We start from the raw sequence: 17,843 nt of genomic DNA on the forward strand, positions 1-17,843 counted from the left end.
TCAGGCCATGTTAATTTACTGAGTTGATATTGCTGGAAGGTTTTTATTTTTATTATATATATATATATATATTGCTGGAAGGTCTTTAAATAGCATTCAGACAACAGATTCATGCCACTAAGAACCAAAAGAGCTCATTTCAATTAAACAAATATTTTTAAAGTATTTACAATGTCAGACATTATGCCAGGAACTGGGAGAGAATAATAAATAGCATGGGCTTGGTCTCTGCCCATGAAACTTGCAGTGTGGGAAAGATAGATATGCATATGTAAGAGCTAGATAGGTGTATGAGAAAGATATGTGTGTGCAGTGTATGTAAAAAGTTTCTTAAGCTAAAATGAAAAAAAAATTAAGATTCAGGGTTTTAGTGTTTCTGAAATAAAACCAACATATATCCACTGTTCATCTCAGTTGTACCTTTTCTGGTTGTGATATCAGCCCCTTATTGTGCAGAGGCAACAATGCTCACAGATTATTCCATATGTGCCTCCAAGTTGTCTAGATTCTTTTCGGGTTGGTGGGATCTTGTGATAATCTGGCCACTGGCTAATGAGCAGAACCACAGAACAGGAATTTCTCTTCTTGCTCTCTTCCTCTACCACTGTGAACTCCAAGGACTTGTGTTCAGATGGTAGATCTACAAGATCAAAGCAGCCAAGAGCAATGAGTAAACCACATGAATGGAAGCCCTGGGAGTTGCCTCCACTGACAGAGAGCTTTATAGCATGCGAAATAAACTTCTGAGGTCAAACAAAACTGTTGAACTGCCGTTAAATGAACTTTTGCTGACATGACTTGTCCTATCCTAAAACATCATCTCATCACATTGAACAAAAAAAAGCATTCTGATCTTCGTCATGAGAGCTAAGAAGAGTTTGCTGTGCATTCCTTCAGCAAATATTTATTAACCACTTACTATGTGCTGGGCCCTGCTTCAAGAGCTGAGAATATCATGATGAATAATCCAAAGTCTGGACAGCTACAAGGAGCTTACATTTTAGTGGGGAAGGCAGAGAATTCTCAGGTAGTGAAATTCTTGATCTTGCTCCATTTTCTTTTTTTTTTTAAGATTATTTATTTATTTGAGAGAGACTGGGCAAGTGTGAGAGAGTGTACAAGCTGGGGGAAGGGGTAGAGGGAGAAGCAGACTCCCCACTGACCAGGGAGCTCGATGCAGGACTCAATCCCAGGACCCTGAAATCACAACCTGAGCTGAAGGCAGACACTTAACTGACTGAGCCACCCAGGCGCCTGATCTTGTCCCATTTTCACCAAGTCTCTCATTGCCTTATTTTCCTCCCTGCTCAGCTCAGATTCTATCCTCCATCATTATATTCAGTGTGCTGCCCAGATCCTCACCTTACTCCCCTTCTCTCCTTTCTTTATACTTGCCTAGCAAAATCCCAACCTGGTTAAACCCAAATCTTTGCCATCTTCACAGCTACTCCCAAGTAGATGAATACAGCTGAACAAAAAGCATAATCCTAACTGGCCCTTACTTCCACCCCACGGCCACCAATCTCACGGGGTCTTCCTTGAAGCATCCTGGCAACTATACCCGATTCCCTCATCCATTCATTCCCATTCTCTAACATGACTAGCTCACATTTCCTCTCTCCTAAAACCTCCAACAGTCCCTCTCCTATACTGGCTGTCAGTGATTTTGCGTCTGATTTCACTAAGAAAGTTAGAAGAATAAGAACTATAACCCCCACTGCATGTGCCAATCCCCAGCCAGTCAGTACCCACATGCCCTGTCTTCCCTCCTGTTACCGTATAGAAACTGTCCACTATCCCATCTAAGGATAACCCCTACTCCCATGCACCAGATCCCATCTCCTCTGTGGTAAACATGGAGATGTGCCACCCAGATCCCCCTTCAAGGAAAGACCTGCCACCCAGTTGCATAGTCCTCATTTGTCAGCTCCTTCAGGGTCTGCCCCAGCCATGGAGTCACTCTGCCTAAAGTCATGCCCTTCCTGGGGCAGCTGCATGCAATGACTGAGCAGGGAGGGGTTATAGAAGTCCAACAAGCAAGGACACTCTGAAGACCAATATTCCCTCCAGAGCTCCCCACCGGATCAGCTAAGGCTTTGTCAGGTCTGCCTCAGTTTGAGGTCTTCCCCTGCCCAATCTTGCATCCTCTCCCTTCCTTTCACAGGTATTGAACCCCCACAACTATCTGGCACCCCAACGTCTGCTTCAACATCCCCTTACAGAGATTGTCCCACCCTCTCTTTCACCACCAACTTTGCACTCTACTGATTCATTCCCATCATCATATAAATGTTCAGTAGTATCTCCCTTCTTAAAATCCGCACTCCTTTTGAGCTACTGTTCCATTTCTCTGCTCCAATGAACACCAAAATTCCTGGAAAGTGTCTGAATCCATTCATTGCCTACCTGTCTCACTATAGCCTCACTCCTGGCACCTTCCCACATACCACCTCCACAGAAACAGCTGTTGTATGTAACTCAGCATTGTTACATCCAATGGACAACTCTCAGTTCTCATCCCAGCTGGCCTTTTAGTAGCTTCTGACTCAAGTGATCATGCTCTCCCTTTTAGACACTTCTTAATCATTTGGCTTGAGGTACAACTCATAACCTATGATTCACCTCCTATTCACTGGCTACATAGCTCCCCGTCATTTCCTTTGCTGGTTCTTCTTTCTCTCCAACCTCTCAACATTGGAGAGCTCCAGGCAGGGTACAATCTTGACCCTCTCCTCATCATCACCAATATTCACTGTTAATAATCTCATCCAGTCTCAGGGCTTTAAATACTATTTACATGTTGACAGTTGCTAAATTTATGTCTTGACTAGAACTTCTTCCCCCCAACGCCAGAACTCTCATATCCAACTGCCTATTCTGAATTAAAGGAATCTCAAACCTAATATGTCCAAAATGAAACAACTGAATCCCTTCCCCATCCCCTCAAAAAGAAGCCCCGTCCACCCCCAAACCCTGAGGTTTTCCTCATCCTTCAGTAACTAGCTACCTGGTTCTTCTGGTTATTGAACCAAAAACTCAAAGTCATCATTGACTCCTCTCTGCCCCTAATACCCCACATCTAATACTTGAATTTATCCAGTCTCTCTCCAGTGCTCTCATTTACTTATGGTCTCTTTTCAAATGTCATTTTACTAACGGTTATTAAATATAAAATAAAATTCCACCCACTCTACTGGTACTTCCTATCTCCTTTTAACCTGCTCTATTTTTATCACAATTAGTCATTCAGTGTATTCACTTATTTGTTCATCGTTTCATCCAGAATGCAAGGTTGCAGAGACTTTTCATCTCTAGCTCCTACTGATGGGCAGGAGGCCAGGCAGGTGGTCAGCAAATACTTTTGAATGAATACATGAATGAATGAAAAAGGATGGAAAGGGACTAGTGATGGTATTACAGGGGTAGCAGAAGCAGCTGGGCATAAAGCTAAATGATGTGAAAGTATGAATCATTTGAAGATTCTGAGGGAAAAGTGGTCCCCGCAGGAAAAAAAAAAAAAAAGCAAAAAACTCAAAGGTAAGAACGAGCTTGGCTTTCTAGGGGAACATCAAAGAAGGCTTGTGTGGCTGCAACAGCCAAAGGTGTCAGAGAGGTGAAACCGTTAACAACTGGAATGCATAGGACTTTATGAACCCTAAGTACTTTGAATTTTATTCCAAGTATGAAAAGAAACCACTGGAGAGTTTTAAGCAAGAGAGTACCCAATCTGATTTTTCTTTTAAATCACCTCAGCTGCCCTGCAACTAGCGGGGGTTTGGGGTGATGACCAGTGAGAGCCTGCATGGAAATCCAAGCAAAAGAGCGGACAAGATTTGAGTGGCATCAGTAATGTGGGAAATGGTTTAAAATTTGAGGGTAGTGGGGCGCCTGGGTGGCTCAGGCAGTTGGGCGTCTGCCTTCGGCTCAGGTCATGATCCGGGGGTAGTAGGAGCGAGCCCCACAGAGCCCCACACCCGGCTCCCTGCTCCATGGGGACTCTGCTTCTCCCTCTCCCTCTGCCTCTGCCTGCTAGTCCGCGTGCTTGTGCTCTCTCTCATTCTCAAATGAATAAATAAAATCTTAAAAAATAAATAAAATCTTAAAAAAAAATTTTTTTTAATTGAAGGTAGAAAAGACAGAATTGGCTTATGTTTTCAGTAGGGGCACAAAAGGGAAAAGAGAGGATTCCAAGAAAATGTCTAATCTTTGCCCTGCTCTCCGGACTCCATTCAGGCAAATTTAACTCCTCATATTTCCATTAAGTCCATTGACTAAAAGAATTCTTGGGGCAGGTAGTGGTTGAGTAGGGGGAGGAAACGAGGGGAATCACATACAGAAAGGGTGTGCACTGAAGGGTCGAAAATTGTGCGTTCAGGTGTTGAAATGTTGACTTTACAAGGAATCTGCTGGAGCTCCTGGAGAAGGCCCTGGACTGGGCAATACCGTAGGTCTCCATCATCTCCCCCACATTTACGGGTTTGGACTGGGCAATTCCGCGCTTCCTCTATTATCTCACACACACACACACACACACACACGCACGCACACCTCCCTACACCCCTACATTCGCGGGGCTGGACTGAGCAGCACAGTTTCCTTCACTATCTCTCACTTACAACTCTACGCTTCTGGGTCTGGACTGAGCATTACCGTATTTACTCCATTATCTCCCCCACAGTACAAGTCTGGGCTGAGCGAATACCACGCTTCCTCTATTATCACACACACACACACACACACACACACACACACACGCCTCCCACATTTACGGTCCGGACTGGGCAATACCGTATTTCCCATATCATTGCGCGCGCTCTTTCTCTCTCTCTCTCACACTCTACATTACGGGTCCGGACTGGGCAGTACCGTATTTCCCATATTATTGCGCTCTCTGTCTCTCTGTCTCTCTCTCTCTCACACACACACACACATACACAAACACACAGTCCCCACATTTACGGGTCCGGACTGGGCAGTACCGTATTTCCCATATTATTGCGCGCGCTCTCTCTCACACAGACGCACACACACATCCCTACATTACGGGTCCGGACTGGGCAGTACCGTATTTCCCATATTATTGCGCTCTCTCTCGCTCTCTCACACACACACACACACACACACACACACACACACCCCTACATTTACGGGTCTGGAGATCGATTCTCCTGTGGCGACGTGAACTTTCGGCGTGGTGGGGTCCTGGTCCCGACGGTGCAACCCCCAAGCCACGGGGTCCTGAGAAACAGCAGGTTCGGGAGTCGCCCCTGCACGACCCCGGGAGCCTGTAGGAGGCCGCGCTCTGAGTAGCTCCCCTCCAGCTCGGGGACAGCCGGGGCTGCAAAGTTCGCCGCCCGCCCCCTCCCGAGCGCAGGCGGCCCCCCTTTTCCGGGAAGGAGCGGAGGAGACAACACCAGCAGGCCCGGCCGCGGCCCGCACGCAGCCATCCCGGCCGCCGCCGCCCCCGCCCCCGCCCCCGCCCCCGCCCCCGCGACCCCTCGCGGCCCCGCCCCGCCCCGGCCCGGCCCCCCGCGGAGGCGCCCGGCCGCCCCGCCTCCCGCACCCGCGCGCGCCAACTCCCGGCCCGCGCCCTGATTGGCCGCCGCATTCCCGCTTTCCTTCCCGAACCGCCATTTTGAAAATCTTGTTGATTCGGGGGAGCGGAGCGCGCGGCGCGAGCGTCAGCAGACAGCGGCCCGCGCGCCTCCTCCTCGGCGCTCGCCGCCGCCGCCGCCTCCCGGAGCGTCTCCTGCCTTCGCGCGCCAGGCCCGCGGCGGCCGGCACCGGCGGTGAGGGCTGCGCCGGGGCGGGGGAGGCCGGCAGGGCGCCGCGGGCCCGCCCGCCTCGCCGCGGCCATTTGGACGGCGGCCTGGGGCGGGGGAGGGGACGCGGGCGGCGGGCGGCGGGCGGCGGGGAGCGGCGCGGCCGGGCGGGCGGAGGGAGGGGCGGCGCGCGCCCGCGCTTTCCCGCCCCGGGGGTGCCCGGAGCCGCGGTGCGGCGGGGCGCGAGGGGACCGAGCCGTGTGCTTCCGGCCCGCCCGCAGGTCGGAGCATGTCCTCGTCGGGCCCAGCCGCGGACGGAGACGGAGCCCCCGCCGCGCCCGCGGCCGACAAAGAACCCGAGATGCCCGGCCCGAGAGACGAAAGTGAAGAGGAGGACGAGGACGACGAGGAGGAGGAAGAGGAGGAGGAGGAGGAAAAAGGTGCGAGCAAGTCGCGTCCGGGCGGTGGGGGTGGTGGGCTTCGCCGGAGACAGTTCTGCGGCCGCCCCCGCCCCCGTCGTGCGCCTCAGACGCTCCCTCAGAGGGTCCCTGGCGGCCACGCCCGCGAGCCGTATCACCCCCTCTTGGTGTTGGGGGTTCGCGGACTCCACTTCCTGTCCGAAATACTTGTTCCCCGGCTTTACGTGGTTTTTTGGTTTTGGGGGGGTTTTTTTGTTTTGTTTTGTTTTTTGCAGCGCGGTTGACTTCTGGTCAGCAGTGCGTGTTCGTCACGCTTTCTCCTCTGACAGGACGTTTCTGAGTTTCCAGATCTGTGTTCAGAACCGTTAGCTTTTGACGTTGCTGCCACGGTAGCTCCTCCTCGGCCCATTTAACTGCGCTTTTTTTTTTTTTTTTTTTTTTTTAAGGGCAGGTGTCTCGCCTTCTGGGGTTACTGCGAGGGTCTTGGCGTGAAACCACGCATTCAGACCTAAAGAAGAATTATCATTATGGCAGCCCTGGAAATGTTCTGGAGACTTTAGTGTCTTCGCTGAACTTACCCCCCCCCCCCCCCCCCACCCGGCACAGGCCCTTTTTCAGAGGCTCGGAGGAGCGAGTGACTTTGACGGGGACACGGCAGTGAAAGCTGCCGCTGTCAGGGAAAGTGGTTAAAGATGAAAGCGGTGAAGTCTGAAAGAGTTCCGAAAGCTGTCTCAGTTTTGGAAGTTGCCGAGAGCTGCTTTTTAACCATTGTTTACCTGGAGGCCGGAAGCCCAAGGACCTCCCGGAATGCGGGGGGCGGGGGGGTGGCACCCCGGCACTCAGGCTGGGGCAGTGCCACTTCCAGGGACGCCAGCCAGCTCCCACGATGTTCCCAGCTCTTAGCATTCTTTGATGGGATTAGCCCGCTCTCGGTTTGTTTAATACATGTCTCCAGCTCAGCCAGACTTGGGAAGAAGTTTGAAGCTTTCTTTCCAGACCTGGGTTCATCTGTCTGTCTAAAGTCAGGAGGAGCCCACGGTCAGCACTTTGTAAATGCAATCTGGGCTGAGATGACACCCCTCCGCCTCTTGTCTGCTTAAAGGGATAGGTGTTCTGAGAAAAGGAGCGCTGCCACATTGAAGCTTTAGAAAAAAAATAATAATACAAGTTATTTTTAAACTATTCATACTACAGTAACTGAAAATTGGCTGCAGTATCTTAACTGCTAGTCCAGAATTTTCTTAGCATTTTTTTCCTCTAGTTTTTTTGGTCTCTTTAAAGACAAAAGTTTTGATACCACAAAGATGATGGATTCATATGTGTCAGGAAAAATTATACAAATCGTGTAAAAATACTACAAATGGGGGATCCCTGGGTGGCGCGGTGGTTTAGCGCCTGTCTTTGGCCCAGGGCGCGATCCTGGAGACCCGGGATCTAATCCCACGTCGGGCTCCCGGTGCATGGAGCCTGCTTCTCCCTCTGCCTGTGTCTCTGCCTCTCTCTCTCTCTCTCTCTGACTATCATAAATAAATAAAATTAAAAAAAAAATACTACAAATGGCAGAGTAATGCTTGGGGAACTGATGATTGTTTGAATTGTGATATCCCCCCACCCCCCCAAAAAAAAAATTACCCTCAAGCAATTCTCTAGTTCTAATTGATTACTGTTCATTCCCTCATTTGAGGTGTTCATGGAACAACTAAAATTGTAAAGGTTTTTATCCTATGTTAGCCCTGAACGTTCAAGTCTGCTGTCTAGGCATCACAGAAACAAGGCAGTGTAGTTTGTTCGTAGTGAAGTTGGGATTGTCTTGACTGCGTGTGGTGGGTGAGGAGCTGGTAAAAGATGATTCTTAGGTGTCTGTCTTCAGCAACTGAGTTGACATTACTACAGTTTTCTGAAAAGAATTGTCAAAGGTGAGCAAGGTTGGAGAGGAGTATGACCTCTGTTTTGAATGCACTGAGTTAGGTGCCTATAGGACATGAAGTGGAGCTGTCCATTTATTGACCCTCCTAGCTGATTTGAAGCTCTTGAGTGGAGAGAATCAGGAAAGTCATTAGCTTATACATGGTAAACAGGTGAGCGAATGGTTTAAATCACTCAGGGAAAGGAAGTAGCAGGATCACAGGGATTGCTTTAGAGTGCATTTTCTTCACTCTACACACCATTGCCAGGTTATACCTGCTAGAATCCCTTTATCCTTCCTAATTCCTTCTGTGCAAATCCTCACATCTCCAGATCTTACCTATCCTTCAAAGGCAGCTCCAGTGTTTTGATCCTTTTTCCTTAATCCAAAAATAATGACTCTTCAATTCAGAGTTGTTTTATTTGTAGATTTCCTAAGGTGTTTTATCATCTGCTTGGAGTGTGTTTGTTGAGTCTCATCACCACCAGTAGACATGATCTCTTTCAAGAGTTACTCAGTGTCTTGACCATCTGTTCAATCCCCCCTTAGTGTCTAGTGAAGCTTTGTACAAAACTGGCATTCAGTTGAATGAATGAAAGGACCTTCAGTGATAGTGTCTCTTTTATCTGAATTTATCTCAGTAGGTAAATTGTTTTGGAAATTTAAGCTCGGTGTTTTAAGTTTTTAAGTATGTGCTGTTTATCTTCTAGCCTTTTTTTTTTTTTTTTTAATAAAAGCAGTCTGTACTATAAACAATTTAACTTTTTTAGAATGATTTATGACCATTGTTATAAACATTTACCAAACTAAAAGTAATGTCCTCCTAGTCACTTGCAGTAAATGTAAACTTGGAGAATTTTGCCCTATTTATAGCAACCTCAGGCTGCTCTGCTTTAGCTAAAGTCTTCGTTTTTCTTTCATCTGCTTACTGAATTACTGCTTTTCTATGTTTTTGAAGTTGTTATAATCTCAGTCTTAAACTTGCTGTTTGATGTACCATAAACTAAATCTCAATCAACAGAATTAGGTCTAATTAAAGAGCAGGCTTAGTGAGGGGCATTGGTGATTTTTCATAAAGTGACTGGAACTTTCATTAGCAATAATTGTAGTTCAGTAAAAGTTCATTTCCTTTATGATTTTTTAAAAAACTGGATCCCTTGTGAGGTTGCCAGGTAAGTAAAATGCTACTCTAAAAAAAAACTTAAGTGATGTTAACTTATTATGTATTTTCATTTCTCTTTCATCTTTTGCTTCTTAAAATTAAAGAGTAAGGTACTTTTTTGCTACTCAAAAAAAAAAAAAAAAAGAGTAAGGTATTAAAGAGTTCTGCAGTTTTTTTCTACATGTTTATCCAGTAAAGTTAATAATTTTTTTAAGCTTTTAGCTGTTTTAAGAAATATTAAATTAATTTTTAGAAAAGAGTCTCATCGTGGAAGGCAAGAGGGAAAAGAAAAAAGTAGAGAGATTGACCATGCAAGTCTCTTCCTTACAGAGAGAGCCATTTACAATTGCGCAAGGTAAGTTCTATTCTTTTCATTTTATGGTAAAAATGACTAAATATGTAATAAAATGGTCAGTGTTCAGTTTTTAGTGTTTACGAAGTCATTATATATTATGGGTATAATTTTATGCAGTTTGCCCTATTCAGCAAAAGCTATATGTAAATTTGGCTGGTAAATTATCGTGATTAAAATAACTTTGTATGTATTAACACATGCTGGGTATTTAACTTTAGTTATTATGGTGTTTTGTTTTGTTTTGTTTTCCCTAGGGAAGGGGCAGAAACTTTGTGAAATTGAGAGGATACATTTCTTCCTGAGTAAAAAGAAAACAGATGAACTTAGAAATCTACATAAACTGCTTTACAACAGACCAGGCACAGTTAAGACCTTTTTTATATCTTTAACCTAGTAACATATTTATGTATTGAAATACTTCACAATTAAAGCATGATTTTAGTTCAGGAAGGGACTTAAGCAATCCAGTGGTTGAATTTCTGTACCATACAAGTGAACAAACTGAGACATATAAAATGACTTATCATATATAGAATACATAATTAAATATTAGCAGTTAGGATTATAACATTTAGGCTTGTACTATAGTTGTTTTTATGCCAAACTGAAATTTCAAAATGTGAAATCCGAAATGTGATTTTTAGGGATCTTTAAATGCATTAGAAGAAATTATTTTTTGGATGTTTTTACTTATTCAGAATAAATGCTACAGTATAATTTATCTCATTTTGAGCAAATATCTGATAAATTAGGTGGTAATTTGTCAGGGAACTTGTTAGAACAAATCAGTATTGCATTAATTGAATTACACTGTACACACAACTTCAGTATTTCGTATATGGAGTAAACTTTGCTTTGGATTGTACGTGGGCAAAGTGAAGTTTGATGTTAGAATCGAATGTCTGAAGCATGGTGTTATTTCATGTGATCGTCACTGCAATCTGATTTACACAAGTCGTCTTTTTTTTTTTTTTTTTAAGATTTTATTTATTTATTCATAAAGACACAGAGAGAGAGAGAGGCAGAGACACAGGCAGAGGGAGAAGCAGGCTCCCTGCAGGGAGCCTGACGTGGGGGGTCTCCAGGATCAGGCCCTGGGCTGAAGGTGGTGCTAAACCGCTGAGCCACCCAGGCTGCCTTGATTTACACAAGTCTTATGACTGCTAAGTGGTATTAACTTTTGGAGGTCCTCTGTTCTTTTCAAAGAATAAAATCCATGACTCTCTGATTTGAGAAATATTACTAGTAACTTGTATTAAGAAACAGGAGTTTTTTAAGAAGTAACTTTCCACGTTTTCTGGTATTGTCAGATAACACTTAGTTGTGGTTTTATAATTGCCAGTAAAAATTCCCAGATGGAAATTCATTCAGATTGAAATTGTTATCTTTAAGGATTGAACTTAAAGCATTTATTATGTTACTATTTTAATAACAAATACCGTTTTCAGTTGTGAATAAGAAATGTTGAATAAACCAGTGTTGTAGGTGGGAGACAGATATGAAAATAAAGATGTTGGTTTTGAATTTTCTTACATACATTACTGGGTAATAGCATTAATAATAAGGGAAACGTTTTCAGGTGTCCTCATTAAAGAAGAATGTGGGTCAGTTCAGTGGCTTTCCATTTGAAAAAGGAAGTGCCCAATATAAAAAGAAGGAAGAAATGTTGAAAAAGTAAGTTATTTTTAAAGTATTGTGTTTTGATCGGTGTGTTTTATTTCTTAACATTTAAATAGGACCATTGAAACATTTTTTAGCAGACTGCTAATGCTTTGCTTTAAATACCGAGATCTGACTTTTCTTCATAGCTGTCAACTTGTGATGTTCATTAGTTTCCAATAGTGACTGTTAAGAGTATTGAAAACTAAAAAAAAAAAAAAAAGAGTATTGAAAACTCACCTCTAAAGATGTTTCTATTTCTTAGAACAACTGTATACACAAGTTGTTCACACGGTCCAAAATTTAGGCCTAAGGGGAATATACTGAAAAAACTCTCCCACTCCTGTCCTCTGCCAGCCACTCTGTTCCCCCAACTTACAGGGACCATTTAAACTGTTGTGAAGATAATCAACTTGATAGGAGCAGTGTTCATCATAATGCAAGCCAGATGATAAATTAAGAGCTTTTATTTGTTAAATCATCTAAAACTTAAGAGTTATAAATAATGAAGATGATTACCTACTTGTTCATCAAAATGTCATAGTAGAAGTGCTGAGGGGAAAATGTAGTAATCACCAGAAGAATTGTCAAATCCATGAATTTTAGAGTACTGAAAACTTTTTACAGTATTTCCTAGTTGAATTGACTTTTTTCTTTAAGTAGCCTCGACACGTCATGGGGCTTGAACTCATGACCCTGGGACCGAGACCTGGGCTGAGCTCAAGAGTCCGATGCTTAACTGACTGAGCCACCTCGGTGGTCTGACCTAGTTAATTCTTCTACTACTTTTAAAACTTAATTGGTAAATGGTGTTTTCAATTTATTATATTTGGTTGTATTTTGTACATTAGTCAAGATAATTAGGGAAGAACTTTTTAGATTTGGAGAAACATTGGATTTTTTTCTTTTTAATGCTTATTACCCAAGCCAGTTTGGTTAGCTGTTACGTTTATGTTGTAGGTAATATATGCTACATAATAAATAAACTTGGTTTCTTTCATTTTCTGTTTTAGATTTAGAAATGCCATGTTAAAGAGCATCTGTGAGGTTCTTGATTTGGAGAGATCGGGTGTAAATAGTGAACTGGTGAAGAGGATCTTGAATTTCTTAATGCATCCAAAGCCTTCTGGCAAAGTGAGGACCAAATTTTTTTTTTTTTTTAATTTCAATAACAAATGAATTATTTGTAGCCTTTCCTTACTTTCTTTTAGTGGAATGATTTGGTTTATTAGCAGCATTGTTTGTCAATATTCAGTATTGTCTTCTACATTTAAAGGATATGCCCTGTTGACATATCTGCAACATTTTCATGATAGAAGTACATAGAATCCATGCAGATGTATCCTATATCAGATGTAAATGGTGTAAGATTAAGAAAAGTAATTGTTAACTGAATTAATCTTAAATGGACAAATACAAACTAAGCATCCAGGCTTATTTATATATATAGAAGGCATTGGAAGAACAGAAACAGATTGAGTTGAGGGTGAGGTGTTGGATTGTCCAGGTAAGATTAAGATGGGGTGCATTAGAACTGGATGTTTTCTAGACACTGGAATAATGTTATGAAAATACAACATAAAAAACAAAATGGAATGTTAAAAGTTTCTTGGATTGGGTTTCCAGAATCAGCAGAACCCAGGAGTTGGACATGGAAGTAAAATGGCCTTATACTTTCCCCCATTCTTCTGAAATTTAGATTAGGTTTGCCCAAATTGTTTAACAAATGATATCACTGACTTAAAAATGTCTGTTGAAGTAATACTTAACAGGAGCCTACATTTTCTGTTTGTTTGAAGTCTGTCAGTAAATATTTTCGTATTCTTCCTCATTTCCATGGCAAAGAAACTATGAAGAGATCTAGAGGACTTAGGAGTTCAGGGGAATACTATCAGTGAGTGGAAGGGGCCTTAAGGATTAAAATCAGAAAATCGCTCTGGGACTTGGGGGGGGGGGTTGTTATTTTTTTTTTTTTTTTAAGATTTTATTTATCTGAGAGAGAACACAATTAGGGATGGGGGAGCAGAGGGAGAGAGAGAAGCAGACTCTCCGCTGAGCAGGGAACCTAACATGGGGCTTGATCCCAGGACCCTGCGATCATGACCTGAGCTGAAGGCAGATGCTTAACCGACTAGTCACCCAGGTACCCTTGGGACTTTGATTTTATCTGCTGGTAGTCTAATTTACCATTAACTGGACAAAGACTGATAAAGGATATTTTTGTCAGTTGTCAGGCAGCTAAAAACCCAAGGGCCATGGTGAATCTTTGTGTGTTTTGAGTTGGCTTAAAGATGAGAGATTATCTGTTTTCCTAAACTTTTACCTCTACTTTAGAATTTCAGGTGACAAACAATACCACTTCTCCAGAAGACATTATTAAGTTATGAGGGATATGTTTATATTCTTTTCCTCATTGATTTTTTTTTTTTTAAGATTTTATTTATTCATGAGAGGCAGAGATATAGGCAGAGGGAGAAGCAAGCTCCATGCAGGTTGCCTAATGTGGGACTTGATCTCGGGAATCCAGGATCATGCCCTGAGCCAAAGGTAGATGCTTAATCACTGAGCCACCCAGGCAGGCGTCTCTCCTCAATGACTTTTTAAACTGTTGGTTTTAGGACCTGATACCCTCATAAAAATTAATGAGGACTCCCAGAAGCTTTTATATGGGATACTCTGATATTTACTGTATTGTAAATTAAAACTGAAACAATTTTTTAAATAACAGTAAGTTATTTTTCATACAAAAAAAAGTGGGTTTTTTGGTATGAAAAATACACCAGAAAAATCAAGAGAATGGTATTTTTATTTTTGTGAGTCTCTTCATGTCTGACTTAAGAGAAGACCACTCTATTCTCATTTGTTTCTACATTTCAATATATTGCACATGCTGGTTTTTTGAAGTATGTAAAGAAAATCAGCCTTAAGTATATAGTTAGAAAAAAGAAATATTTTTTAAACTTTGAGATAATTATGGATATTCTCCTTTGATACAATACCAAAACTCCACAGTGGTAGTTTATTAAAGGTTAGTTGTAATATGGTCTCTGAAACCAAGTCCATGAACTCTTAGAACTTTTATCTATGATTTTGTAATATGGATTCACCACTTGGAAATTATTGGTTTTCTGAAATATGCAGAAATCTTTCAAATGTTGGCACATATCCATTAAACAGTGTCAAAATCATTTGTTAATGTAACCACCATCTCATCAGAAGAATCTTTAGGTATTGATTGGGAGGCTCTTAGTTCATGGTGTTGGATGTGAATTACCCATTTGAAGTATTGAAATATATCATTGGCAGTAAATACCATCAGTTTTCCTTCCAGTGACAGGCTCTTGTTCATTTTAAGAAGATGTCTTTATTTTTTTATTTATTTTTTTTTTTTTAAGATTTTATTCATTCATGAGAGACACAGAGGGAGACAGAGACAGGCAGAGGAAGAAGCAGGCTACATGCAGGGAGCCTGATGTGGGACTCGATCCCAGGACTCCAGGATCACACCCTGAGCCAAAGGCCAGGCGCTAAACCACTTGAGCCACTGAGGGATCCCCAAGAAGATGTCTTTGAATAGGCAGACTTTCACAGTTCTTTTACAAATTGTGTTTCATGAAAAAGGTAGCTAGCTTAGCTCACAGGTCAGTTGTGCAAGTGCTTTATCTTAAGAAAACCAGTGAAGTTCAGTACATAGCAAACATACTCTCTGTGTACCTCCCATTTTGTTCCAGACAGCACAGACATGTACTCGCAGGCTGAGAGTTAACATAATATTTACTGCTTCATCAAAGACTTTCTTAAAGGAAAAACCTTTTTTCCCCTCTAGTTTGCATTTGTGAGGAATATAATGACTACTAGCACAGCTTGCTAGTTCTGCCTTGATTGGTACTAAAGGCCAGCAATCTTACAACCATCTTTGCTTTTGCAGAGTCAATGCAAATGTCAACACAATGAAAAAAGAAAACAATGTCTTGATATTATTATGAAAATAGTTTTGACCTCATGGGCTTCTGAAAAGGTCTCAGGAAACCCCAGGGTGCATGAACCATTTTCTGAGAACCACTCTTTTAGGAATCCAACCCTATATCTGCATTCCATATCTGATTCTGTGATAACTACTCCTTAATCTAACATCAATCTCAGGTTATTTTCTGTACTACTATACTTTTCATTTAAGAAAAACAGTAAGCTCATGAGTACTAATTTCTTTCTCCATAATAATAAAAGTACTGAATTAACATTGTTTGACTATCTTTTTTTTTTTTTTTCGTACTTCAATCTTGATTATCTGTTTTCCAGATTTTATTTCTAAAAAGGGATGATGCTATTGACACTGGATTCTGGTTAATAGATTCAACTATTTTTAGAACCAATATAGGAATGCTCTAGAACATTTATGTATTATTACTTTTTTTTAAAGCTCCTAATTTTAGAAGTTGCATTTTCTTGACTGTTTACTTGAATGATTTAACATTCTTTAGCTTCCTGTGGAGATTATCCTGTACCCATGGTCTTATTACTGATTCCTTATACAGATGACATTTTTAATACTTGTATTTGGTTCCTGAACTGAGCGAGTAAGGGATGCCACATATTTCTAATTTGAGTCTTGAATTTCATGTAATGAATAGGAAGAGTTTGGACACTGAGAGTCACCTTTTCTTCAGTGAGATCAAAGAATTTATCCAGATGGATTTAGTTCCTGGTACTAATTGGTGATAGTAGCAGGTCACATAACAAGGAGATCTGTATACATCCAAGGAAGCTTTTTTTTTTTTTTTAAGATCTTATTTATTTATTCATGATAGAGAGAGGCAGAGACACAGGCACAGGGAGAAGCAGGCTCCATGCTGGGACCCCAACATGGGACTCGATCCCGGGATTCCAGGATCCCAGGATCACGCCCTGGGCCAAAGGCAGGCACTAAACCGCTGAGCCACCCAAGGATCCCTAAGGAAACTTTTTATAGAAACTTACAGAGAACGCCTCTGAGAAATATCATTGGTCAACTAAGTTAAAGCTCCCAAAGACCTAGATTGGTTGTTGCCCAATCTGCCTTGAAGGATATGTTGTTTGGGCAGCTAGAGGCTATCTTCTGGATTGTACATAGCCTGAGAACACTACATAGACAAAGCAGCCACCTTTTCTTAATGTTTGTGCAGGTGACACAAACTAAGACTGGAAGTTTCTGGGAGAGAAAGCCTGTGGTTCTAGCTTCATGAGACATGTTGCCTATAAAGTTACCCCTGACATTTATATAATTGTCTTTCACAAGGTTATATTCTGGAATTTTCCTGTTTCTTTTTATTGCAGAAAATAAGATAGGCAAAAGGGAAAATAAAAGATACCTCTAATTTTGGAAATTTTAATTCCTCAGTGTACATATTTTCAGATCTTTTATGCAAGGTTATTTTATGGTTTTCAATTTCATAAGTTAGCAAATACTCCCCTAAGAAAGCTTTTAAGAATTAAATTTGCTGGTTAATATAATCAAATTGTTTCCTCATGCGATCTCTACTTTTTAAATACATGTGGTTTAATTAAATATCAGAGTAAAAGCAATACATGTATTCTATGGTTCTTAATTAGTTTCATAATTAACACCCAACACTAATTGCATATTTAGAATCATCAATGAGAATATAATCCTTGCATTATTGAAAGTAGAACCCAGAGATAATATGAATATAAATTATATAGATCATAAATTCAGGATGTGTAAAGTGAGGTTTTATTTCCTTCATGGATGGTTCCAATCTTTTGATTGAAGGATTCCCTAAAGCAAGAAGTTCCTCTGGCATTGACAGTTGTAATGCTTACAGGAATGAAATAAATTACCAGGGTAACTCAAAAAACCACCTTGATAAAGTATAAATAACTGTTTGAGCCTAATACATTGTATACTTGGGCTCCTAATGCCATGTGAGAACACACAGTATGTATTTCAGCATTTGTGGAGAGTCTTGTGTAGGTGTTAGAACACAAATGAAAGTTGGTAGTGTGGACAAAAAGATCAACTTGACACATTAAAGATGAATGGTTCTCTCTAAAGCTGCTATGTTTGGAAATACTTCTTGAGATAGGAACAATACTGATTGAGCTGATAAGTAGTTATCACAGATGATTGACTTGGAAATATAATAGCCCATTGGTGTTATCTTTATTATACACAGCCATTGCCAAAATCTAAAAAAAGTTCTAGCAAAGGCAACAAAAAGGAACGGAACAGTTCTGGAATGGCAAGGAAAGCTAAGCGAACCAAATGTCCTGAAATCCTGTCAGATGAATCTAGCAGTGATGAAGACGAAAAGAAAAACAAGGAAGAGTCTTCAGATGATGAAGATAAAGAAAGTGAAGAGGAGGTAAAGTGTTGGGTGTTTGTGGGGTTTTTCTATAATTTCTTTCCATGGGGAGAGTTAAATATTCCTGTTTTATGATAGATCTAGCCAGAAAACCAATTCTAGAAACCATTAGTACCATTGGTTGTTTATAATTTAAAAGACACAAAAATAGTTAAGTATAATATAAATCTTTTCTTTCCCTTGAGCTTTTGGTTTTGGGGTTTTTTTTTTTGTTTTTT

The 17,843-nt window shown here is 41.6% G+C and overlaps 1 protein-coding gene across 1 annotated transcript in view; it reads left to right on the top strand.

The window, feature by feature from the left end:
* Nucleotides 1-5,524: 5,524 nt before the first annotated feature.
* The window catches only part of DEK (DEK proto-oncogene), a 30,734-nt gene continuing 18,415 nt past the window's right edge, over nucleotides 5,525-17,843 (top strand). Inside the window, exons 1-7 of the mRNA XM_072729056.1 lie at nucleotides 5,525-5,789; nucleotides 6,044-6,202; nucleotides 9,503-9,604; nucleotides 9,859-9,968; nucleotides 11,184-11,278; nucleotides 12,277-12,397; nucleotides 17,437-17,625. Of these exons, the coding sequence (XP_072585157.1) occupies nucleotides 6,052-6,202; nucleotides 9,503-9,604; nucleotides 9,859-9,968; nucleotides 11,184-11,278; nucleotides 12,277-12,397; nucleotides 17,437-17,625 (768 nt within the window). The 5' untranslated portion in view covers nucleotides 5,525-5,789; nucleotides 6,044-6,051. The remainder of the gene's footprint in view (nucleotides 5,790-6,043; nucleotides 6,203-9,502; nucleotides 9,605-9,858; nucleotides 9,969-11,183; nucleotides 11,279-12,276; nucleotides 12,398-17,436; nucleotides 17,626-17,843) is intronic.

The sequence above is a fragment of the Vulpes vulpes genome, chromosome 12 (genome assembly GCF_048418805.1).
Source record: "Vulpes vulpes isolate BD-2025 chromosome 12, VulVul3, whole genome shotgun sequence".
Lineage (NCBI taxonomy): Eukaryota > Metazoa > Chordata > Mammalia > Carnivora > Canidae > Vulpes > Vulpes vulpes.